This window comes from Chrysochloris asiatica, unplaced genomic scaffold, assembly GCF_000296735.1.
Source record: "Chrysochloris asiatica unplaced genomic scaffold, ChrAsi1.0 scaffold00056, whole genome shotgun sequence".
NCBI lineage: Eukaryota > Metazoa > Chordata > Mammalia > Afrosoricida > Chrysochloridae > Chrysochloris > Chrysochloris asiatica.
Genome location: NW_006408574.1, coordinates 14,248,003 through 14,270,592, shown reverse-complemented (window position 1 = coordinate 14,270,592; position 22,590 = coordinate 14,248,003). Strand labels below are relative to the sequence as shown.

Below are 22,590 nucleotides of genomic sequence, written 5' to 3'. Positions count from 1 at the left end.
TTTTGTGTAAACAAGCGTATTTGGAAATCATGACCATTGAAGATGCAATAATATCGTGGGCTTGTTAGATTTTGATGGATGAACACACTGTCTCTCTGTGTAGTTTAAATGTCTAGGTGTAAACTTCCAGAACAAATTTGTGCTTCCTTTTCAATTCCTCTTGAAGTTTCCGGTACCTCAGCCCTGATTTTACTCAGCCATAATTTGCAACTTATTTATCTCCAGGAAAACTGAATCTGTTCTTGCTTAGTATTCCTACCAGTTTTGAAAAACCTTGTTGATATTGGCACCAGAGCTACCATTTATATATGTTGGGATAACTAGAATGCAAACCAGAAAAAGATCAACCTTACCTGAAATGCAGAAAAGACTATTTTCTTTCAACAGTGACTCAAAGTAAAGCAAATAGGGAAATTGATGCGCATTAGCCCTGACTTTGTTACTTGTTCCTTCTAGGTCAAGTGTGACCAGTATTGGCCCAGTCGAGGTACAGAAACCCACGGACTTGTCCAGGTGACGCTGCTGGATACGGTCGAGCTGGCCACGTATTGCGTTCGAACATTTGCACTTTACAAGGTTTGCCTTTTTTTCTTTTTTCCCCTCTCCCTTTCTCTCTTCCCCATTATTCAAAGAAAGCTGCTTTTGAGAAATCAGATCGCTCACAGCTTTCCTTAAATCTCGATCCCTCTGGCAACAGTGAAGAATGAAATAATTCTTCCATTATCGCACAACGGTTTTTCCCTCCTGGTCTGGAGATTTATCAGGAAAGACGGAACTTGCTCTGAATGAAAGTTTCAGCAAATGAAGAATAGATGAAGAAGAACTAGTTTCCCCTGTTACATCTAACAGGAGCGCTTCCATAGCTAAACGTGAAAAATGGAATGCTTCTCACATAGGAATTTTATCTTCCAGAGCAAATATTTATCATTTCTAAATAGCTCAAAGTTCTTAGCTCCAAAGAATGTGTCTTCCCAAAGGGATAGAGAGGGTTGGGGGAGAATTAAGATAGTACAATTTAGTGCTAACTCTGTCACACCTATTTTGTTTGTTTAATAATAATTGTATTTTCAGTGAAAATTTACACAGCAAATTCTGTTTCCTTTTGACAATTTCTATCCAAGTTCAGTGACATTAGTTCATGTTGCACAAAATGTCAGCATTTCCTTTTATTGCATTCTGGTTGTTCCATTTCCAGGGTTCTAGTGTCCCTTCCTGCCTGCTTCTATCCTTTGATTTAGAGTCACAGTTGACCCATTGGTCTCATACAGATGTATTTTTTTGATGGAGCACTGTACTCATGGGTAATAGCCTTTATTTTGTGTGCCAGTCTATGATTTTACTAAAAGGTGACCTCAGGGATCTTTTTGCTTCAATAAAATACTATCGCAAGGCTGTTCTCTCAGGGAGCCCTCTAATCTTAGTTGGGCTGGTTTATCTCCCGTTTTTAGGAACTTGAGTTCCATTCAGCATTTTCCTCCCATTTTGTCAGAAGCCACCCATTGTGGTCTGATTAGAATGGTCAGTAATGATAGCTGGGTATCATCTAGTTCTTGTGGTCCACATGCCATTCTTCATTGGTACCTGAGGCTAGGAAGCCAGAGTTTCAGCTTCTGTTCTTACTTTCCAGAATGGGTCAAGTGAGAAGAGAGAAGTCAGACAATTCCAGTTCACCGCCTGGCCTGATCATGGTGTTCCAGAACACCCAACACCTTTCCTGGCTTTCTTACGGAGAGTCAAAACCTGTAATCCTCCGGATGCTGGTCCAATGGTTGTGCACTGCAGGTAAGACCCACTGTGGGCATCTGTCTTACTTGTAGCTGAAAGCTGACGAAACCGAAACCTAAGCTGTTCATCATATTGGATATTTCTTTGCACCCTCTTGCTACTCTGGGATGGTAATTGCCTCTGTAAATTATGTAGATAGTCTTTTGTTTTCTGTTTTTTTTGTTTTGTTTTGTCAAAAGAGTCCTATTCTGCTATCTTTAGTGAGGATTGAAATAGAAGCATGATCAGATTCCCTGAAAACAAAGTAAACTAGGGGCCATTGTTTCTCTTTGGGGCAAAAATACATAAGAAAACAAACATGTAATTAATTAATACAATATATAAGATGAAAAAAAAATGATAGTTGAGCCTAGAAATAAAGTCAAGTTTTACCGCCTATGTGGGAAAAAAAGAGGGAGCGCCAAACAATTCATTGAAAAATGGAATGAAAAGAAAATTAATTTTTCCATAAACTTTTTGAAGGTCCCCTCTTAAGTTTTAGAAACATATATATGAATTATTTGATAAGTCCTTGTAAGCTGAGCAGAAATAACCTTTGTACTATTTATTAGAATGACAAAAAATATTTTTTGCTCCACAAAATAATATTGTAGTGATGAAAAGTCTCAAAGAGAATCTCTTTCTACTTAAGGATGTCTTTTGCATCTTTGTACTAGCAAACCACTTAAGGAAAGTATACTAATTTGTTTTTTAAAAATAATTTGCAAAATAAAATCTCTAATTTATAGAAAGTTCTCATATGTATTCGAAGGTGATGACATGTATTTCCCTGGAAATGTCGTTAAGTGTCATCGAGTCAGTTCCAATTCTTAATGACCCTGTGTAGGGTTTTTGAGGAGGAGCTGGTGGATTTGAATTGCCAGCCTTATGGATAGCAGCCCAGTCCTCATCCTACAGTGCCAAACATACGTATACACTGATACATACTACTGAATTCTCACTGCCTTTCTTTACTACCGCCGTCAGACTCCACTATATATAAGTGCTCATGTATTTCTAATATTAAACTGATTCCATTCTTTGTCTGAGTTACTCTACTCAAAATAGCTAACAAGGTTATATTACTATAAAGTAATTATATTCTTGTAAATTCACAATAGTTCCTTATAACCAGTCTACCAAATATGAGAGGATATGGTTTCTTGCACAGATCAGTAAAATTGGAGTGTGGAAGTATTTGAAAAAGAAAGGAAATGTCTTTCATAAACCTCTTCTATCAGAACCTAATCACATCACTCACTTTCATATCTGCGTTATTATCTAGCATAACACCAGACTTCCTGGAATATTTGCAAAGGATACTAAAGAAAGAGCCATCTTTAGTTGTAAAAAAACAGGAAGACAATGGATGTATTAGAATACAAGCAGTAAAATTTGCCAAACAATGACGTGGAAAATTTCAAACAAGATAATGTTTTATTTCCCTCTTCCAGAATTTGTTCCCCCCATTAAACCCAATAAACAGATTAAAAACAAATCTGCTATCAAGTTCATTCCAACTCACAGTAAATCTTTGTAAGAGCAGGTAGTCTCGTCTCTCTCCCAGAGAGTGGCTGTTGGGTCTGAACCAATGACTTTCTGGTTAGCAGCTCAACAAGGGTGCCTTAATAAGCCCATTGTCCTCTGTTTGTTGTTGGTGTTATATGTTGTTGTTGTTAAGTGCCATCAAGTTAGTACCGACTCATAATGACCTTATGCACAGCAGAGTGAAACACTGCCCGATCCTGGGCCAACCTTACTACTGTTGCCATGGTTGAGTCCATCGATGCTGCCACTTGGCCATTCTATCTCATTGTGGGTCTTCCTCTCTTTCTCTGACCCCCTACCTTACCAAACTACCTTATCCTTCTCCAGCGACTGGTCCTTTCTGACAATATGTCCAAAGTATGAGAGATGAAGTTTGGCCATCCTGGCCTCCAAGGAGCACTCTGGCTGCACTTCTTCCAACACAGATCTGTTGGTTCTTTTGGCAGCCCATGGTACTTTCAATATTCTCCTCCAACACCATAACTCCAAAGCATCAATTCTTCTACTGTCTTCCTTATTCACTGTCCAGCTTTCACATGCATATGAGGTTATTGAAAATACCAAGGCTTGGGTCAGGCGCACCTTAGTTCTCAAGGTGACATCTTTGCTCTTCAACACTTTCCAAAGGTCTTGTGTAGCAGATTTGTGTAATGCAATATGTCATTTGATTTCTTGACTGCTACTTCCATGAGTGTTGGTAGTTGATCCAAGAAGAATGAAGTGTTATATAGTAGTTTACAAATTTTAGAGTGCTCTTCCAAGCTGTATTTCATTTGCTTTCCATAATAACACCAGAAGAGAAACAAGAACAGCTACACGATTTGGTTCAAGTAAAACAAACAAATTTGATTCTGATGCATGATGACCCCAAGAGTGCAGAGTAGAATTGCCCCGTGGGGTGTTTCATGGTTGTGACCTTTTAGAAGCAGATTCCTAGGCAGCAGTTTGTCTAGGCCCTTCTGGATGGGTTTAACACATCAACTTTTCAGCCTGTCATTCAGCATGACTTGGTTCAAATGCTAATAGTTAAATAGGGGTGGAACCTATTGACTGGCCTTCTGTTTCAGGATTCTTGACTTGTGCTTTTGTAAACAGACAGAGGCCTTAGAGAACCAATTGCAAGGTTAGAGTCTCTCCAAATTATTGTTATTAAAGGAGGCCAATGTGTTGGCATCCATGAAAGCCAAGTTCTGTCGTGTCTTTTAGTGTCACATCCAGCTCTAGGTACAAATCTCTGGACTCTGCTGCATACACTTCTTTGGAGGCCTCAAACAACCAGGGAGACTGGTTTCAAAAGAGGCTCCCTATTTGATATGAGATGAATTTGATTATAAAGATCACACTCGAAATGTTTTCAGACAGAACTCGGCAGTAAGATAGAGGCGCTGGAAGTTTTGGTTCACTGAAGAAATGCTGCTATCATATGACAAGTGGCAAAAATGCCGGGCTCTCTGTTGATCATATGCAAACAGTGAGGTTTTCTGCTAGGTTCTTTGAGGGATCCAGAGAAGTGTGCAAAAAGTCAGAGAGAGACAGTTGTTGCTATTAGCTGCTTTCCATTCATTCCCCAACTCATGGCAACCCAAGGAACAATGAAAAAACAAACAAACACTGCCCTCCCCAGTCCCAGGCTATCCCATCCCCATGATAAATGCGGCTTAGACCATTATGATGCTTAGAGTTTTCATTGGCTGACTTTTAGGAGTAGACCACCAGGCCCATCTTCCTAGTCTTTCTGAGTCTGGAAGCTTCACTGAAACCGAGTCAGCATCATGGCAACACATTAGCCTCTGGTAACAGACAGGCGGTGGCGGTGCTTAGCTATAACGCCCGATTTTGAGAAAATACATGCGCAAAGCCACCTGGGCTCACCTCTGAGCAGCCAGACAGCTCGGGAGAAACAAGGAAACCAAGATGAATGTGCCAAGCTAATAGATACTGACATCTGTAAGTGCTTCACCCAAGGCTCTGGAGAAGCTGTAAGGAGATGTGGATTGAAACAAACAACCAAAGAGTAAGTAAATTGGTGAAAGAGATTTGTTATCAGTGTGGGAACAAGGAGGGGAAGATGCCACATAAATAGAGCTCAGCGCAGTGAGCTGTGATCACCCAAAGATAATTTGATGTGTTGGCTGAGAAATCGTCACATTTTAAAGAACAGCAGTGTCAGCTGGGTCACATTGCAGACCAACAGGAAACCTTGACTTGGGTACAAGTAAAGCAAAACTGGAGAGTGAAGTCATTTCACCAGAGCAGCAGATTAGATTCCAGATAACTGTCATGCCTGCAGTATTGCAGAAATCCAAGTATTGAAGCCCTGAAAACCTGTGTGGCACTGTGGGTCGGTTTGAACCACTGAGTCGGCGGTTCAAGCTCACCAGCTGCTCTTTGGAAACCCTACACAGGGTCACTATGCACTAACTCTAATGCACTTAACAACAACAACTAAGCAGCAAGGATCAATGACAAACATCACAGTAGTCATTCCATAGAGGGATCTAGATCAACGTGATCCAAGATCATGTTGCAAAGAGACATACAAAGTACTGTGGAATGTTCATAATATATTCCATGTGGTGATTTTTACTTGATGTACTTGGAGTTGTTTTTTTCTGTAATGAAGAAATAGGGACAAACTGGTAGACGGTGGTGATGCTGTTGTGTTGTTAAGTGCCTTCGAGTTGGTTTTGACTCACAGTAACCCTGTATAGGGGTTCTAAGGAGCAGCTGGTGGGTTTGAATCAGAGACTTTGAGGTTGGCAGCCCAGTGTTTATCTTACAGAGCCACACCAGGACTCTAGCAGTAGTGAAACTGAGGTATAATTGTCATCTTCCATGAGGGAGACCCAGGTTCACTTCCAGCAAGTGTACCTATATATTGCCACTGCTTCTCTGTCAGTGGAGACTTGCAAGTTGCTATGATCATAGGATATATGATATAGGTTTTAGAGGAGCTGCCAGAGTAACATGAAGAAAGGCCTGGTGATTTACTGCCAAAAAATTAGCTGACAAAAAACCTGTGCCTGAGTGACCTGATCCTGTTACATGAAGGCACCATGGGTCGGGGGCTGACTTCTTGTCAGCTAACAGTAACAACAAGGGACAAACTTGAAGTCAGTCCAAGCCATCTGCCACACAGACTTTGAGAACAGAAGCTGTTTAAGAGCTCTGCTGTAACCAGGGGAAGAAAAAAAAAAGAGGGCAATGAAGTAGAAAAAGAGGACTTCCATGCTCCTCAAGTGGTTCTGTCTCACAACAAATGCTAGGTTCGATCAAGTTGCTTTAGACGTAGAGCAACCTTGTGTCTAGCAGAACAATACCCTGTCCTGGGCCATCCTCAAAACCCTTGCTCTGTTTGTGTCCATCCTTGTAGCCACTGGGTCATTTCATCTCATTGAGAGCCTTCCTCTTTTGCGCTGACCCTCTACTTTGCTAAGCATGTTGTCCTTTCCCAGGGACTGGTCACTCTGATAGCATGTCCACCATATGTGAAAACTTTTCAGTGGGGATTCTACCTTACCCCCTCATTCTGAAAGTAAGCATACCCGTGGAAGCTTGTAAGCCAGCCACTTCATGCCTTTATGGCGCCCCCATTTTTGACAGCCAGTGTCTACATTATCTGTGAGAAAACAAGCTTGATTCTTGATATGAAGAATCTGGCCATTTTTGTTGGAATTTTAAGCCACTGCATCCATAAGCCAAGATTCAGTTCATCGAATTGTGGTTTACACTTGCTCACAGTATCAAACATCTTTTTCTTCATCTGGTCAAGTTCTACTCAGCTAGTCAGCCAAGCTAGGTCAAATGAGTACTAGCTGCAAGTTTGAGAGTTCACGCATACCTCTCCACACTTCAGACCAGTTGGCTGGCCACTAATGCCCATAGGCTCTGGAGTTTACACATCAAAACTTCAGAGCAGCCAGGCCTGCTTTTTGACAATTTAAAAGGTCTTTGGCCTCAGATTTGCCAATGTGATAAACTGTTTGTTTCCTCTACTGCTGCTCCAATGGGCATTGATTATGGACCAAAGTAAATGAAATCCTTGACAACTTCTGTGTTTTCTGTGCTTATCCTGATGTTGCCTACTGTTCCAGGTGTGAGGAGTTTTGTTTTCTTGATGTCCAGGTATAACCCACACTGAAGGTTGTTGTCTTTGATCCTTATCAGCAAGTGGTTTAAAACCTCTGGACTCTCAGCAAGGAAAGTTGTATCATCTTTGATGCATATGATAGGTTGTTAATAAATCTTCCCGCAAGCCTGCTGCCACAGTCTTCTTCACATAGTCACATAACTCAGATTGTTGGCTCTGCATATAGATTGAGTGAGTTTTATGAAAGGATACAACCCTGATGCACACCTTTCCTGAATTTAAACATTGCAGTATCTTACTACCTTAATTTGGTCAAACAACTGCCTCGTGGTTTATGGGCAGGTTCCTCATAAATAAAATTAAGTGTGCTGGAATTTTCATTCTCCACAGTGTTGTTCATGATTTGTTATGATTCACACAGTCGGATGCCTTTGCACGGTCAATATGTTTACATAAGTAAACATCTTTCTGGTATTCTTTGAGTTCAGCTAAGATCCAACTGACCTCAGCAGTGATTTTCCTCATTTCACATCCTCTTCTTAATCCAGTTGAATTTCACGTAGTTCCCTGTCAATGGACTGCTGCTATCAGTTTAAAATTGTCTTTAGTGTAATTTTACTGGCATGTGACATTAATGATACTGTTCAATAATATCATTTTTTTAAAGGTTTTATTGTGAATTGAATAATAATTTACAAGGGAGAATATCAGTGTTGCATTCATCCTATCGGATTTTGGTTCATTGTATTGATTACAATCCCCTCGGTGCATCATCAATCAACAGTATTTGTTTCTATTCCTTCTAATTTTTTTTGTGTGTGTATGTACACAAAACACTCAGGAATATATAATCATTTAAGAAACCAAAGGGCACATTCTGAAAGCCTGCCTCCTGGCCACTCACACAGCCTTTCTCTTTCAATGAGTCTAGAGCCCACAGCTGCCAATAATATTTTGTACTCTGTTAGATTACCTTTCTTTGGAATGGGCACAAATATGGACAGATTTCAGTCAGTTGGTCAAGTAGCTGCTTTCCAAATATCTTGACATCAATGAATGGGTACTTCCTATTTGCATCCATTTGTTGAAACATGTCAATTGATATTTCATCAATTCCGGGAGCCTTGTTTTTAGCCAAAGCCTTCAGTGCATACCATTGGTCCTCAATCACAGCTACCTCCTGAAATGGTTGAACATCAACCAATTGGTTTTGGTACAGTGACTTTGAGTATTCCACCTTTTCTGATGCTTCCTACAACCAATCAGTATTTTGCCCATAGAATCCTTCAGTTTTTTCAGGTAAAAACTTGGATATTTTCTTCAGCTTTTTAAGCTTGAGGAATGCTGAGTGTGTTGTATCCATGCCTTTTGGCTTTCTGACGCCAGGCCCTTGCACATTTTATGATAATGCTTTACCTTGTCTTTTTTAAGCCACTTTTTGAAATCTTCTTGTCAAATATTTTACTTCATCATTTTTTCCATCCACTTCAGCTATTTTACACCCAAAAGCTAGTCTGGGAGTAATTTCTGATACTCGTTTTGGTCTTGTTTTTCTTTTCTCTCTCTGTAGTGACCTTTGTTTTCTTCCTGCATGATGTCTTGATTGCCATCCCCAGCTCTTCCTGTCTTCCTTTGTTGGTGTTTGATGCTTTCAAATTCAGTTGGGATATGGTGTTTCTAAATTCGTGTGGGATATGCTCAAGGTCATACTTTGACTCTCATGTACTTGTTTTAATTTCTTCAGCTTAAAATTTAATTTGCAGTTGATGATCTGTTCCATAGTCTGCCCTTGGCTTTATTCCAATTGATAATGTTGAGTTTTTCCATTGTCTCCTTTCACAGAGGTGGTTGATTTAATTTCTGTGTTTCACATATAGAGAGTTCTGTGTATATATTATTTGCTGATTATGGTGTTGAAAAAAGTATTTCCAGTGAATCAGTTATTATTCTTGCAAAATTTTCTCTTGTATGGTCCAATGTCATTTCTATCACGAAGGCCATATTTTGTACCTATTGATGCTTCTTTTTTGTTTCCAACTTTTTCATTGCAGCCACTACTATTTCTTAAGGCATCTTGACTGCATGTTTGATCAATATGAGACTGTAGAAATTGTTAAAAATCTGCAATTACTCCATCTTTGTTGTTGATGTGTAAATTTGAGTACCAGTTGTATCAACCTTCTTCCTTCAGCTTTAGGGATATTATCCTATTACTGAAAGAGTGGTTTTTCAGAGTTGCTCTTGAAATGTTCTTTTGGCCCATGGCATATGTGGCACTGTTGCTCTTCACTGAGTCATTCAGAGCATAGCAAACTGTTTAAGTGTCTGATTCTAAACGACCAGTACTAGACTAGTTCATTCCAGCTTCCTAATGCCTATGTTATTGATATTTAAGTGTTCCGTTTTATTGTTGACAATGTCAGTTTTCCTTGATTCAGGTTTCATACATCCATGTTCTGATTATTAATCGTATTTTCAGCTGTTTCTTCACAGTTTCTGTCATGCCACATCAGCAAATGAGGGTCACTAAAGCTTTACTCCATCCATGTAATTAAAATGAACCAACCTGGTGTAGGCATTTCTTCCCAGTCATATTCTGAGTGTCTTCCAACCCGAGGACTCATCTCTCGCCATGTTATCAGACAGTGTTTCTCTGGTACCCATCCATTTTTCACTTGCTGGTTTTATTCAGAAATAGATTCCTTGGTCCTTGCCACTCTGTCTTAGTCTGGAAGCTCCACTGAAACTTGTCTATTGTGGGTGTCCCTACAGGTCCTGTGTGGCGCTGTAGGATAAGCATTGGAGTTTGGACTGTAAGGTTGTCAGTTCAAACTCACCAGCTGCTCCTTGGAAACCCTATACAGGGTCACTATAATTGGAATGGACTCGATGACACTTAACCAGAACAACACAGGTATTTGAAACACATGTGGCGCACCTTCCAGAAGCATAGCAGCATAGAGCCACAAACTGACCCACAAACAAGTGGTGAAGTAATAACTATAGCATGACTGAAAACATTCTAACAGTCAATAATTAGAGTTCTAGACACAGCCTAGTGCAATACTTTGAGACAGGACCTTGAAGGGTGACCGAGATGAATAAGGACAACCGTATTTCTGAAAGAAAGCATGTTTGCTGCAACGGGCATAAAAGCAAAAAGCAACTCTTCTTAGTATCAGCGCTCAGCGTACACCCTCTGGCAGCTGCCTACCTGGGTAAATCCTGGTTCTTTCACTTGCTGGGTCTGTGCTTTGGGGCAAGTTAGTTTGTCTCCTTTAGCTTGTTTCTTCACTTGGAAAATGGAATACTATGCAAGGTCGGCGGTTCGAGCTCACCGGCCACTCCTCAGAAAGCCTATACAGGGTCATTATGGGTCAGACTGACTTGATGGCACTTGACAACAACTACTTATTCATAAAAATAGGAATTTTGTGAGGATTAAATGAAATGATATGCATAAAGTGTTAAGGAAAGACTATGTATAGAATTTTTGAAGGTTAGTATATTTATTAAGTATTTAAAGTGTCTAGTTTTTACATCTTTAAAGAGAAAAATTCAACATGAACTTGTGTATCATCGCTATGACTTGAGTTATCCATTTTGTTAAATTAGCAGATGTTCATAGATATCAAATATTTAGTTAATTGGATTTTTTTAAATTTAGGTATTTTCCATCATGGTTATTCATTGGATTTTTCTTAGAAATGGAGATATTTTAATGCTCAAAGTTGGAATTATTTATAATAATAAGTCTGTTTTTTAAAAATATCTGAGAAGCTCATGAATTCTAAAAATCTATGCTTAGTTAAGGACATATAAAAATGAATAGCATGGTTCTTGATGCCTTTAATTCAGTGTCTGAACTTCGAAGCTTTGTGTTCATGGCCCTTTACCATGTAGGCTGATCTCTGTCTCTACATGTAGCTGTTTACCTTCCCCATCCACCTACCACAGTCCTTTCACCTCTGGTTCCCAGGTTTAGAATTTCACCCATTTCTCCTCTCTATCTGTTGATGCTCAATGCGTTCCAAACAGAACTCATCACACTTCCCCTTGTCATCATAGAGGTTCCAAACAAGCCTCAGATGGGTTTTTGAGCCCTCTTCAGCAGGAATGCACACTACGGGTTTCAAAATTCTCCCCACTTTCTACTGTTTCATACACAACTCATTTTATCCATTCATGCCTCTTGCTTTACCTTATAGATATTCGAATAGTAAACCTGAGGAAGACTTTAAGCTCACTCTTGATTCTTCCCACAGGATGAACTCCACACTCTGTTCTCTGAGCTCTCATAAAATAGGTTCACACTTAATAAGAAGACTTTAAGCTCATTCTCAATTCTTCTACACTCTGTTCTCTGAGCTGTCATAAAATAGGTTCACATTTAATACATTTAGCTCTCCTATGTAGGCAGAGCATATGTGTCTTGAGGACTTAGAGGACGTAGGCTATGGCTTGTAAATAATTATATTTCAGCCCCTTCGCTGTAACCAAAGACCCGACTCATTGCCATGAAGAAGATTCTGACACCTGGGGCACCAGGTATTGCAGAGAACCACTCCCTAGGGCTTTCAAGGGTGTGACCTTCCAGGGCAGATTGTCAGGCCTGCCCTCCAGTTAGAAATCATGCACTTACTTAATTGTGCCACAAAGGGTCTCTTCTTATACCGTGTGTGTGCCATTGAGTTGATTTAGAATCACGGGACATTACTTTTTCATAGGGTTTCCTAGACTGAGAGCATTATGGGAGCAAATCGCCAGGCATTTGTTCCCATGGAGCGCTTGGTAGATTCAAACTGATGTCCTTTGGGTTAACAACCCAGCTCTTAATCTTTGTACCAATCTTTCCCACGTGTTTAAAAATTGCTTAGTGAAGTTCATTGAATTCCATATGCCATTATAGGAGCTTATGCAGGGATACTAAGACAGTTTCATTGCTGGACTGACTTTTGTTGTTGTTTTAAATGTTTTATTGTGATTTGAGTGACAGTTGCTGGGCTTGAACTGTGACCTTTTGGCTCACAGCCCAGTGCTTAACCACTGTGCCACCAGTAGTTCCAGTTATTGGACCCATTACTATTTTCCAGGTATTATTTGACGGCACTTAACAACAACAACATTTATCATTTAAGGGATACTCATTTGATCTACAAAACAAGATCTTTTAGTTGTGAGGAAGTCTTAAGCACAGAGCAGTTCTAAAGGATTACATGAGTTAATTGGCCTGCTAAATGTCATCTTGCTTACCCCTGAGAACCAATTCTGCTCTGCATAAGGTCGCTTGAGTTGGTACCAACTGGATGGCACCTAACAATGACAACAATAGGCTTTCCAAGGAGCGGCTGGTAAACTTGAATTGCCGACCTTGTGGTTCAAACTGATTTTGCAGTCCAGCGCATTAACCCATAGCACCACACCAGGACTCTGTTTAACATAATTAAACTCTCATAAAATAATACCCCAATATAAAGAGATAAAATTTACTCCCTCATTGTTCTAATGGGCATTCCATAGCAATTAACTGTGCTCAGGAGGAACCTGTATATAGACCAAGAGAACAAAACAAGGTGCTGATGAATGGTTTAAAAGCAGGAAAGCTGTGTGCCAGTATTGCATTCTTTCACCATACTTGTGCAATCTGTGTGCTGAACAAATAATCTGAGAAACTGGATTATATGAAGAAGAATGTGGCATCAGAATTGGAGGAAGACTCATTAACAACCTGTGATATGCAGATCACACAACCTTGCTTGCTGAAAGTAAAGACCACTTAAATTACTTCCTGATGAAGATCAAAGACCACAGCCTTCAGCATGGGTTTCACCTCAATGTAAAGAAAACAGAAGTCCTCACCACTGGATTAATAAATAACATCATGATAAATGGAGAAGACTGAAGTTGTGAAAGACTTCAGTTTGCTTGGATCCACAATCAACACTCATGGAAGCAGCAGTTAAGAAATCAAATGACGTATTGCATTAGACAAATCGCCTTAGCAAAGATGTCAGTTTGAGGACTAAGGTTCACCTGACCCAAATCACTGTACTTTCAAATGTGTCATATTCATGTGAGAGTTGGACAGCAAATATGGTGACTGATGAAGGACCAATGCATTTGGATTGTGGTGTTGGAGAAGAATATTGGAAGTAACATCGACTGTAAGAAGAATGAATAAATCTGATTTGGATGTAGTGCAGCCAGAATACTCCTTAGAAGCCAGGAGTAGAGCTTGACTCCATAGGGCCCCATAGGGCTTCCTGAGCTAGGAGGGGGCTCTAAGGGGGCTTCAAAGGTTCATGGAGAAATTCCATCATCTTTTAGTTCCCATTTTCCAGGGATCTTTTGAAATTCTCGCCTGTAATCTATACAGGAACAAACTGCCAGGCCTTTCTTCTGTGGAACTGCTGGTGGATTTGAACTGCCAACTTTTATTAGCAACGAAGTGCTTAACCACTGTGCACTAGGACGCCTTTAGACTTTCTTATTGTTGTTAAGTACCATCAAGTTAGTCTCGATCCATAGCAACCCTGTATAGGGTTTCCGAAGAGTGGCTAGAGACCAAGTTATTACATAATTCCATAGCATTTTAGTCTCTCCTTTTAGAAAACAAAGAATATTAGTAGTTTTTCTCCCTTCTCAACCCTGTTCTTTATGTTGATTTATGGAAGAATGTGTGCCTTGTATTCCACTTTTATTCCCAAGGAGTATGACAACTGATTTGCTCAAGAAATATGCTTCTTGTAAATAATGAATTAAATAGAAGGACGGTGTAATTTTATTGAATCCTTTAGAAAACGTTGATCTATGGCACTAACTCTTGAATCATATGAACCCCTTTAAGACCAAGGGAATATATTTCTTCCTCAGACATGTTTATGAAGAATAAGGAAAGAGAAGGCAGAGATGGACCCCCTGAATTTATCACATGATAAAGCAATTGAGGACTCCTGGTGTGGTGCTGTAGGATCAGCATTGAACTGTGAGTCACAGGTCGGCAGTTCAAATCCACCAGCTGCTCCTGGGAAACCCTATACATGGTCACTATGAGTCAGAACTGATTCGGCAACCCTGAACAACAAGAAAGCAACTGAAAAAAACTTAAACCAGAACTCCTGAGGATCTCTTAAGTCTTTCATCTCATGGAATCAAGCTAGTCTTGAAATTTGGGATGGGAGCCTGAGACAGATGCATATCACTTTTGTCACTGACTGTTCAGTGTCTCACTTAGGGTGACTCAATAAAAAATGAAAATTTGGGATTGGAAACATTCCCAAGATGCCGTCTTCATAATTCATATTGACTTTGCATATCAAATCACGATTCAAAAGCTCCTTATATGCTGTTTACAACATAGCTATGAACTCCTAAGTATCAAATTAGAGAAAGTTGAGAAAATTAGCCTTTTCAATGGTCAAACAATTTTGGAAAAGATTGCAGATGAGCATGAAATTTTTAAAAACCTACAAAGAAGCTATGCGTGCTGTGGAAAATTAATGCATTTTTTAGCCATCAGCCTAGATTCCATTCTTTATTCTTCCCAGTGTTCTTTCAAATGTCTCTTCAGATATAAAACTCACAAAGATCTGCAAAGCATGCAATAGCTCTAAAATGCTGACAAGTGTGAACCATAGACCCATTTTTTCTCGAAGCTGGGATTCATTTTCATGTGTAAATTAAGTAATAGGAGAAGCTAGCTCTCTGTAGATGAAAGACTGGATTGTTAAAAATACCAGCATCTCTGGATCAAAAAATGGGTGGAATATCCAAATTACATTCTCATTTATGGAAACATTTTAAGGTGAGACATAATTATACCATATGGAAACTATTATGCCAGGTTCTGCTCAGATGTGCCAATATTCTGGCTACAAACCACATTTTTAGTTAATGAAATAACATGGTGATACAACACAGACAGCCGGGTGTTTGATATTTTGAATACTAAAATCCTAGAGAGAAAAATGCCTTGCTTCCATTGGAATAGTTGAAAGGAAATTGAAGCAAAAAGGAAACATGAAAAGGCATTGCACAGTGGCCCCAATAGATGTAACATGCAAAAGTCAAAACGGAAAAGCTATTTGGTGTGCTGTGAGGGCTCTTCTGCTTACCTTACGCAATGGAAAATCCATTTGACCAGGAACAATATAGATATATAGGTAACAGGAAAAGTGAAGCTATTATTATAAAGCTGTCTAATGGTGGGAGGAGTGCAGTGGCATTACAGGATAAGCACAGGACTACAAACCACAGAAGTGGGCAGTTGGAACCCACCAGCTGTTCCACAGGAGAAAGATGAGGCTTTCTGCTCCCACAAAGATATACAACCTTAGAAGCCCTATACAAAGTCGCTGTGAGTTGGAAGTGACTCAATGACACTTAACAATAACAATGTAACTTTGGAGTTCTCTGATGGTACAGCAGCAGTTAAGCATTAGGGTACAACAGAAAGTTTTGAGGTTAAGTCCATTCAGAAGTGCATGAGAAGAAAGACTTCATAATCCATTTCAAAAAAAATCAATCATTGTATCCTCGGTGGAGCACAATTCTACCCGTGCCTATGGGTTGGAACTGACTGAACAGCAACTAGGTAGTATCATATGACTTTGAAATACCAGGACTGTATCACAGAAATCCCTACAAGGGCAACTGGAAACCCATCACCTTCCCACTGCAACTCCATGCCCTATGTAACAGTAGCTTACGTACTGTTAGGAACTGGGCATGTACAAGAGCATCTCTCTGTCGCTAATTTTATCTTTACAGCAAGAATGGTGAATGGGATTCTTAATAGCCTCACTATCCTCACTGTCCTGGTGAGGTCATTTCTGAAATTCTAAGCAGTTGCATGACTTGCTGACGACCACATCCCTAGGTTTGTTGTTGTTAAGTGCTGTTGACTCTGTTCTAACTCATAGGGACCTTGTAGATGGTTTCTGAGGAGCAGCTGGTAGGTATGACGGTGCTATTAAACTTGTTGCCATCAAATCAATTCCAGTTCCTGGCCGCCCTGGTACCTGTGTTCTTTGCAGAAGTTTGCGAGGCCTTACTTGAAGTGGCTGAATGGATTTGAACCTCCAACCTTAAAGTGAACAACTTATGGCAAACCATTTGTACCCCCCAGGCTCTTTTGTATATGATGTTACAAACCCACTGCTATGGAGTCCACACTGAATGAGCAACCTACAGAGTTTCGGAGACTGTGATCATTACAGAACCACAGACCTCGCAATCAGCAACCCAATGACTAACCGCTAGTACCACCAGGCTCTTTATATTAGACTGTCCTAAAAACATGTAGTGTAGTGAATACGAATCGGACTACTATCCTCAGGGTCAGCAGTGTGAAACTACCAGCTGTTCCATGGGAAAAAGGTGAGGCTTTCTGCTCCTGTAAAAATTTACAGCTTCAGAAATCCTGTACAGGGTCACTATGAGTCAGAACCGACTCCACGGCACATAACAACAACAAAAAACATGTAAGGAGCCCTGGTGTGGCGCTGTGTGCTAATGCACTGAATTGCAAAGTCGGATTGAACCGCAAAATCAGTGGTTCAAGCTCACCAGCCACTCCTTGGAAACCCTATACATGGTTGCAAGGGTGGGAACCGACTTGACGGCTCTTAGCAATAGCAATAAAAACATGTAAGGATTCCCAATGGCCCGGCATGGCTACCCCTACAGGACAGTTGTACTCTGTCTGTCCCATTGAGTGGCTATGAGTCAGAATCAGTTTGAAAGCAGTGGGGTTTGGTTAAGAATATGTGATCTTAGGTAAATAAAGAAACCCTTGTTGAGTTTGTTTATTTAGGAAAGTAGGGACAATTTATGTTGGTGGGTCTTTTCGTTATTTGCCAAAGTCATCTTCCCTGTAAGAGAAACTAGGCAAATTTTGGAAGATTACTCATTTATTTTCTGATGTTGTTATCTGGAATTTTGGTTTCATGGAAGCCATAGTAAGGAATTTTCCCTTAATACCTTCAACTTCAGTACAAATGTGGGTTCAGAGGTGGTCGTTCATTCTATACATTTTAGAAAACTCACTTTGTCAACCTTAATCCAATTCCAATTCCAATCAGTTGGGCAGCCAGCCTTGCTCAGCGGGCGCACGCTGTTACTTGCATTTTGAAAAACCCTACCCAATCATGTTATAAACCACCAAGGTCCTTTCTAAAGCGATGGTTAACATTTCATCCTTGTGTGTCTGGAAATGATTGGCCTGGTTTCAGACTATTTTCTCTGATGTACAGCAGCCTGAAATTCACTTGTTATCTCAGTTCAATTAAACTCAAACTTATTGGCTTGCAGGGACCAATGGTAAAGGCACAACTTAGCAAAATCTTTACCACAAGTCAGTAAGAAGTTCTGTGAATGCCATCCAGTTATGAGACATATGTATGTATGCCCGTGTTACTGTTGCTTACATTTCTTAGAGGCTTTGGAATAAACACATTTTAGAAATCTGAGATCATAATTCTGCATGGGGACCGTGTTTTGAGTGAATCTTTGTATCTTACATAATGTACAAAGGTATACCGGTTCCAAAGGTGCTCATCATATCTCCGGCTTCATTCATTCTCTGACAGCATTCACAGTCTTATCAAGTAGTGCTTCTGGATGAACCTTCTGTGTCTCCGGTTTCATGTTAAAACTACATCAAATCAGAGTTTGCTTATGATGTAAGAACCGAAGCTGCAATCCTAGCTATTTCAGTTAGATTATTTCAATTAGCAAGATCCTTCTGGTCATATTTCCCCTGTGAACCCTACGGGTCCATGGGTGGTACCAGACATACAGTCAGAAGGGACCAGTCGCTGGAGAAGGATATCATGTTTGGTAAGGTGGAGGGTCAGAGAAAAAGAGAAAGACCCCAGTGAGATGGATTGGCAATATGGCAGCATCAATGGGCTCAAGTGTGGCAACAATTGTGAGGTTGGCCCGGGACCGGGAAGTGTTTCTTTCTGTTGTGCGTAGGGTCTCTATCAGTTGGTACTGACTCGATGGCACCTAACAACAACCACAACACCACCACTAGCCTAAATGTTGGCATTTCAGAGCTACGCAGTGGTGCCATGGAAGAAAAGCCTGGTGATGAGTTTCCATAAGGATTGTGGTTGTCAGGTGCCATCAAGTGCATTTTCACTTTATAACAACACAGTAGAACTGCCCCATAGGTTTCTAAATTATAATCTTTACAGGAACAGACCATGGGCTGGCGGGGAGGGGTTGAGCCGCTAACCTTTTGGTTCACATCTGAGTATCCATTGTGCCACCAGAACTCCTTCCAGAAAGATCATCACCAAGAAAACCCCAGAGAGCAGTTTTACAGTGTAGCTTAAGGGATCACATGAGTTAGAATCAACTCAAGGACAGGCAACTGGTTTGATATAGGGCTTAGGGGAAAAGCTTTTTATTAAGTGGAATGGGCTGGGAGGAGGCTGGGTTTCTAAAAAAAAAACCAAAAATTGTGTTTGGCCATTTTTAAACATATTCAAGAGTAGAAAGAATGGCTTGCCTTGTGCTTGTCACCCACCTTCAATTGTCAACATTTCAGACAGTGTGAAATGGCGATTCATTGTCTGTTTTGTGAAGAAACTCACTCCAAAGCTGCCATTCATCCTCTGACATTTTAATAGGCTGGGCAGCCTTCTCACAGCTCAGTGTTTGATTTCCGCAGACATATTTAATGTAAAGAATGTTTGTGGTTACCTCCTCGGCTACAGGTTGAGCACCCCAGGCCTCTCCTATGCTGCCTTTCTAAGTCTTACAGAAATAAGTTTAAAAATGATTCCTAAGATCAAAACCTCCTCTCCCTTTGGAGAGCTTGCACCCAAAACTATGCCCTTTAGCAAAAACTGACTTGCAGACTCCTCACTACAGCAGTATCTTTAACACTTCAATGTTCATATCTTAGGTTCTTTCGTTCACTCTGGTCTCCCAGCCCTCTCTGTTACTCGTACCCGTGTTTCACACGTCCTTACTGAGGCTGAGTTCTGAAGCAACTAACTTGTCGAATCCTTCCAGTTATTTCTATTTACACAGTTCTCTCCCCCTTACCTCATTCAGTAAAGTCTTCGGAATAAGTTGGGGTTTGGAGAACTCGCTTTAATAAGCCTTCTCAAAGCAGGTTAACTTTGTTTTCACTGAACCAGTCCCTCTCATTTTGTAACCATATCTCATCAATTTAGTCAATACCTAATTAAATTTTCTGACTGATGGTAGCTGGTTAGTTTAGACTAAACACTTCAGGACCCAGACCCTGGAGACGCATCTTCCAGCCTTGAGTGGACCTTGTCCAGGAAGCAACAGGCTTGGGCTTACATCTGTATTTGCCTTGAAGATATTAAGTCCAGTCTGTGTCTCTTCGCCTGTAAACAATGAAAGGATTGGTTTGGATGGGGGCGGGGGGGAGAGGGGGAGAGAATCTTCACTGCCACCTTGTATTTGGATCACCTGGGGCCTTATAAAAACTCAGGTATCCGCCCACTGTTGCCCCACCCCCACCCCGGCATTTCTGATTCCATAGTTAAGAGGTGATGTCCAAAAACGTCCACTGTAACAGGCTCCACACATGGTACTGCTGTGACTGGTGGTGAGGGACCTGTCTGTGAGATTAGACCATCTCTCAGGTCCTTCCCAAACTTAAAAATCTAATTCAATTGTGTAATACGGTTTTTTCCCCTGTGAGGATAGAAACCAGGAAATAAAAGAGAATATTGGATTTATAAATTCATTAGTCTAAGTCTTTAAGATAAAGCATACAAGGATAGAAAGGTTACCGATGTACTCTGCCGTGAACCCAATTGAATTGTTATTCAGCGCCAACTCCTCAACTCTTAGGAAAAGAAGCATTGGGAAATTAACATTCATTCTACAGGGTTGCTGTGAGTTGGAACTGTCTTGTTGACACTTAAAAACACCAACAATTTAAAAGGCATTTTACCTGCAATTTCCTTATATTCTCAAATTCTGGCGTGTAACTCTTAGATATGCACTGGACTGCCAGCCACCAGGTTGATGGTTCAAACCCATCAGCTGCTCCTCAGAAACCTGAAACAGGAACACTATGATTTAGAGCTGCCTCAATGACAATAAGTAATAACCAGGACATCCTTAGAGCAACCTGAAGGATTGTGAGGAACCTTAGTCTCCTAGAGGCTGGATAAGTCACCTGAGACTTCACCTCTTGCTGTGGCGCTGTAAGATCAGCTAACTACAAGGTTGGTAGTTCAAACCCACCAACCACTCCTCGGAAACCCTATGCAGGGTCACTATGAGTAAGAACCGACTCAACGGCACTTAACCGACAACAACATCACACAGCTAGCAGGTAGAAGACCCCGTGTCAAATGCTCTTTTCATCATCGGCCATATGGACTCTCATTACATCCAGACCACCTTCCCTATCTTAGGTGAAAACAAAACAGATTCGTCAACTCAATTATGTGTCAACTATTTAAATCAGTTAAAGGTGAACCTTCAAGGAAAAAGAAAAAGTGGAGCTTTTCATCTGTGACAAGCCTTTAATTTCATGGATGAATAGTGAATTCCTTCTCTGGACCGTAACTTTCCACCACTCGAAATCTGAGGTCCGAGACAGTGTTTAAAATTCACCATTGCATCTTGCTCATCTGGAAGCATGCCCCACATGAAATGAGCCCTGAATAAGTATATCTACCACCCACCTATTAGTGTTTGTAGTGTCGTGCTTGCTGAAAGTGAAGAGGACTTGCAGTACATACTGATGAAGAGCCAAGACTACAGCCGTCAGCATGGATAATACCTCAGCATCAAGAAAGCCCCAGTCTTCACAACTGGACTAATAAAGTGACATCTTGACAAACTGAAGTTGGATCCACAATAAACACCCATGGAAGCAGCAGTCAATTCACACAAAGTCTTGCATTGGGCACACCAGCTGCAAAAGACATCTTTACAATGTTCAAAAGCAAAGATGTTACCTTGAAGACTATGGTGCACCTGACCTATGCCATAGTCTTTTCATCTCCTATGCATTTGAAGTCTGCACAATGAATAAGGAAGAGCAGAGAAGAGTTGATGCACTTAGATTATGGTATTGATGAAGATCATTGAATAGTCCCGGGACTACCAGAAGAGTAAATATGTCTGTTTTGGAAGAAGTACAGCCAGCATGATGATCCTTAGAAGCCACGATAGTGAGACTTCTCTCCTGTATGTTTAGGCAAATTATCAGGCGAGATCAGTTCTTGGAGAAGGACTCATGCTTGGTAGAGTGCAAACAAGAGGAAGTTCCTCAGCAAGATGAGTTGACACAGTGGCTACAACATTGGGCTTAGACACAATGGTGATTGTGAGGATGGTACAGGCTGGACAATGTTTGTTCTCTTGTATGGTCACTATGGAGTTCAGGTGTGGCACTATAGGATAAGTAACGGACTGTTAACCAAAAGGTTGGTGATTAAAATCCTATGCAATGTTGCTATGAGCTGGAGCTCACTCAGTATCACTTAACAGCAACAACAACTGAGTCGGAACCAATTAACAACAACAGCAACAAGAATATCTTACATGTTCCTATGCTGTGTGCCACTGGCATTTCAAATACCAGCAGGGACACCCATGGGGATAGGCTTCATCAGCGCTTCCAGCATAAGAGAAAGGAGGAGGAAAAGCTTGGCAATCTACTTCCAAAAATTAGTTAATTGGATCATAATGGGAAAAAGTAGCTAGACCCTTGTTGTTGTTGTTGTTAGGTGCCATCAAGTCAGTACCGACTCACAGCAACCCGATGTACAACAGAATGAAACACTGCCTGGTCCTAGGCCAACCTCACAGTTATTACCACACTTGAGCCCATTGATACTGCCATTTTGCCAATCCATCTCGCTGGGGGTCTTCCTCTTTTTCTTTTATATTCCACCTTACCAAACATGATATCTTCTCCAGAAACTGGTCCCTCTTGACAATATGTCCGAAGTATGAGAGTCAAAGTTTGGCCATCCTGGCCTCCAAGGAGCACTCTGGCTACACTTCTTCCAACACAGATCTATTGGTTCTTTCAGCCCATGGCACTTTCAATATTCTCCTCCAACACCATAACTCAAATGCATCAATTCTTCTACGGTCTTCCTTATTCACTGTCCAGCTATTGCATGCATATGAGGTTCTTGAAAATACCATCGCTTGGGTCAGGTGCACCTTAG

General features: G+C 40.7%; 1 protein-coding gene across 5 annotated transcripts in view; it reads left to right on the top strand.

Moving 5' to 3' along the window:
• The window catches only part of LOC102812524 (receptor-type tyrosine-protein phosphatase delta-like), a 560,069-nt gene that overhangs the window by 497,113 nt on the left and 40,366 nt on the right, over window positions 1–22,590 (top strand). For all 5 annotated transcript variants that reach the window (XM_006863766.1, XM_006863768.1, XM_006863767.1 and 2 more), the window contains 2 exons: window positions 457–576; window positions 1,628–1,782. In XM_006863766.1, coding sequence (XP_006863828.1) covers window positions 457–576; window positions 1,628–1,782 — 275 coding nt within the window. The remainder of the gene's footprint in view (window positions 1–456; window positions 577–1,627; window positions 1,783–22,590) is intronic.